Source organism: Parambassis ranga, chromosome 22 (genome assembly GCF_900634625.1).
Source record: "Parambassis ranga chromosome 22, fParRan2.1, whole genome shotgun sequence".
Classification (NCBI taxonomy): Eukaryota; Metazoa; Chordata; class Actinopteri; family Ambassidae; genus Parambassis; species Parambassis ranga.
Window position 1 is genome coordinate 16332592 of NC_041042.1, and position 4249 is coordinate 16336840.

General features: G+C 42.3%; 1 protein-coding gene across 1 annotated transcript; it reads left to right on the forward strand.

The window, feature by feature from the left end:
* The first annotated feature begins 653 nt into the window (after positions 1 to 653).
* tmx1 (thioredoxin-related transmembrane protein 1) lies at positions 654 to 3737 on the forward strand. The gene is made up of 8 exons (XM_028395955.1): positions 654 to 859; positions 1192 to 1307; positions 1641 to 1686; positions 1881 to 2009; positions 2263 to 2308; positions 2738 to 2839; positions 2944 to 3010; positions 3093 to 3737. The coding sequence occupies exons 1-8, from the start codon at positions 663 to 665 to the stop codon at positions 3314 to 3316; spliced, it is 927 nt and encodes a 308-aa protein (XP_028251756.1). The 5' UTR covers positions 654 to 662; the 3' UTR covers positions 3317 to 3737.
* Positions 3738 to 4249: the final 512 nt, after the last annotated feature.

Sequence of the window (4249 nt, forward strand, 5' to 3'; positions counted from 1 at the left end):
AATAATAACTGCTCTCATTCTGCAGATTCACTCCGAGTGGCATCCTCTGAGGCAGAGAAACATGGTTCTCTTACACTCACAGGCACGTACTGGTGAGCTATGGAAGCCTATGAGTGACAAATACTTTTAAGATTTCCAGAGCTACAATGTTGTGGCTACATGCAGGCTGTGTTGGATAGGGAGAAAATAATAATACTAATCCCATTGATGTTATATTTTGACATGAATGTGTTTCCATATATTATCTTATTCTGCACATTATGTTGGTCAATTACAGGATTAATCAATAAATGACTATTTATTTTTTAATTAAAAATAACATATTAATTGCAATCCCTATTTAACTGATAATAATCTATTTTGTATGTCATAGGCAGCTGTTAATAAATCTGAGTAACAGATGGGTTATTTTTTTGGTCAATAGCACCACCTGCTGGACGTAAGTGATTATAACAGTGATGATTTAGCAGCAAATGTCTTCATGTTTATGTGAAAAAAGCAAATACCTGCTTGAATATTTCTTTAAACAAAGCAATAATTTGTAAAAGTAATAAGTAAAGTTTATTTTATGGACTTTTTTGTAATAAAAACTACATAGACTGAAACATGTAACCAGCTGACTCGGAGGCTGAAGGCGCACACCGGAAGTGAGCTGATCAGACATGGCGTGTTTGCTACCTAGCAGCAGCGCCACAATGTTTTCCTTACAGCGGCAAATAAAACACCGCTCGTGGATATGTTTTTTCTTTATGGGGGCATTTCTAACATCATTACCAGTTACGGCAAAGCCCGACAGCCTCAAAGAAGTAACCGACAGCAACTGGGAGGAAATCCTGACAGGAGAATGGATGATTGAATTGTCAGTGTCCTGCTAGCATCCAGTGCTAACTGCTAACCGGCTAGCTAGCTTGTTTAGTTTTATATTGATTCCCGTGTAAACTTTAGCCTCAAATGTTTAGGTTTATTGCCTCCATTTAGTCTTGGCAAGCTGCGACAATTTAAAACGGCCGCCGCCATTAAATGAGCAGTTTGCCGGAGTAATTTGCTAGCCACTTTGCTAACTGACATGCTAATTAATTCCATTAGTAGCTATAGACGTTCCATCTTGTCTCTTAGTGATTATCTACACAGTCATCAGCGCGGTGGTGCACTTCATGTGATCGTTTACCTGTCATGCTCTGTGTCCCGCAGCTACGCGCCGTGGTGTCCCGCATGCCAGCAGCTCCAGCCGGTGTGGAAAGAGTTTGCGGACTGGGGGGACGATATGGGGGTCAATATAGCCAAGGTGGATGTGACGGAACAGCCCGGTAGGCCTGGACGACCTTCCCTAGCTGGATAGTACACTGACTGTAACCTACATTACTACACAAAGCTTTCAGGGAGCACAGTCATAAGAGCAGTTGTCTGTGTTTTTGTCCACGTTATTCTTCCTGATGGAATCCTTAAGATCATGCAGGGCTCTGCTTAAAATGGCATTTTTGCAGATTTTTCTAATGATCCGAGTTATTTTATGAGAAAATATGCTCAGTTAATCAGGTGTTAGGTGCCATTTTGTATAACGTTTTAAAGGAAACCTGATTAATTTAAGTCAACATGTCTCTTCCTGCTTACTGACTGCTCTCGTCTCCTCCCTCTTTAAGGTCTGAGTGGACGATTCATCATCACTTCACTTCCTACTATTTATCAGTAAGTTATTTTGTGGTTTACGCTGCTTCCTCTTTGCTTTGTGAGTCAGTGTGCTTTAGATTCACATCTATTCTTGGGTCAGTGATCGACACACAGACTGCTCCTGTTTGTAATGCAGCTGTAGCACTACACACTTTTTTCTGTCATTGGCATTATCCCAAAACAAGCATAAGTGTGTGTTGTTGTGTTTCCAGCTGTAAGGATGGTGTCTTCCGGAAGTACCAGGGCGCCCGAAATAAAGAGGACTTCCTCAGCTTTGTGGACGAGCAGAAATGGAGAGCGGTGGAGCCCATCTCTGCTTGGTTTGGGCCATCTTCATTTTTGTAAGCGTCTTCCCTCAGTGATTATGATGATTTACAGACCTCAGTGTTCTTAATGTGTTGTGTGAAAGTAGAACAAAAGATTGAAGTGTCACCACAGAAAATAGCATCAGCTGTGTGTTCTATTCTTAGTGTCTCTCTGTTGGTATAAAGTGACACACACACACACTCTTCAGTCCTGGCCTTGATACGTGTGTTTTTAGTGATGTTACATGTCTGTTAAATGACATGTTGTTGTCTCCTCTTACTTTGGCAGAATGAATTCAATGTCTGCTCTGTTCAAGCTCTCCATGTTTATCCGGGTAAGTGTAAGAATTTCACACATATTTTTATAGTCATGTATTGTTTTTGAATGTGTTGCCCAAAGCTTAAGAGAGCTGCCACCTAACTGGAACTCACATGGAGTAGAGACAATGCATATTGTTAGACAGAAGGATATACTTACACAAGGAAAGACCAACAACAATGCATCAGTTTATCTCTTTGACCTCCATAAACCTGTCTGTGTAACTCAAGCACCTTTAATAGAGGCTGAGTAGACTGGGTCAGTGACTGAATCATATTAAAATGTGTAAAAATGTAACTTTATTTTTGTTATAATCAATCACAGCAGAGGTTTGTGTTGGTAAAATGTGTATAAACATTTGCTCGTGTTCACCTGAGTGAGTCTGTAGTGAGACAAAAACTGCAAACAAACACACAGGTAAATGTGTGTCTTATGTTTTTTGTAGCATTGTCATAACTACATGACGGAGCAGCTGGGGATTCCCGTCTGGGGTTCATATGTGATCTTTGGCTTGGCCACTCTGTTCTCTGGGCTCGCACTAGGACTGGTGAGTAACTTAACTTCACTTTAATGAGCTCAGCAAAAATGTTCATTAAATAAAAATGTGCTTTAGCAGAAACTTCATGGTTGCAGTGATCCTTTTCTTTGCAGTTGCTGGTGTTTATCGCAGATTTCGTCTTCCCATCACGCCGATTTTCTTCCTCCGAGTACTACCAGAGTGAGTAGTAGTAGTAGTAGTAACATCACTACAAACAGAACACGGATGTTTGTTCATAACCAGATTGTTGCTGTTTCTGCAGAGAAGCAGACGATGGAGCAGGCGAGGTTAATCCAAGAAGATGACCACGAGGCTGATGGTGAGGAAGATGACGATGAAGAGGAAGAGGAGGAGGACCAGGATGAGGTCTGGAGAAGGCGGAGGGGGTCACCTGAGGGTCGCCCCGAACCAAAGGGACAGGGTTTCTCTGACGAAGCTCTGAGGAAGAGGGTGGTGGGACACCGCGAGGAAGAAGAGGACCCCTAAAGAACTGGCGTGGAGCATCACGTGGGCCCTCTTTGTTTCGATCGTGGCGGTTTGGAGGAGCGGTCCTGAGCAGCAGTGTTTTAGAGCAGGGAGTCCAACATTTCCTCTCCTTCCCAACTTCCCAAAACCCACCTGGCTTCTTTTATCCCCCCCCCCTCCCTTGTTTTGTAATGAGAGCGCTTCAGACTCTCACCGCCGCGCTCTCTGCCTGAGCAGCAAGCTCCACCTGGAAAAACAAAGAACACTCCTGACACCTGTTTTCACTCGTGGAGGCAAACGGCCTGGCTGAGGTTTTTGTTATGAAGGGCAGTCCAGCTGGATTTTTTGCAATGCGGTTTATGCTATGCATTATTTTTTAAAAATAAGTGTGTTATTATATTTTTATCTCTGAATAATAAGTATACCAGGCTTTGTGTTTGAATTTTACTCTCGTTATTTGATGTGTTCATAGATTTTATGACAACCTAACACACACACACACACACACCACTCCAGTTTTCGGTGTCGCAAAAAAATTAAACAATCCACTGACAAAAAAAGCTTTTACATTGAATTTTTCTGTGGCTGCCTCATTTTCTCCCTTGAATCTATTTAATGGGGAAATTTAGCAAAGCAAGTAGTGACGTTAATTATCAGAAAATCAAGCCACGTGGATGCACAAACCAACGTGATTAGAAACTGGATTTAGGTGGAGGAAAATCTGGAGGATTAACTCCTCGCAGGTACGGACGGGGCAGGAACCCTTTGCCGAGTAGATGCTACTTAAATTAAATGGACTGTATCCACTCCCAATGAGAGGCCTGGTGAATGTCGTCGATCTCGTGTGTCCCCTTAATGTGTCTCCAATCAGACGGTGTAATGTTTGATTTGATTTGCTGATGTTTACCTTGAGTGTGATTAAGGTCGTTTACTTAGAGACCCCCGCGGTGCTGT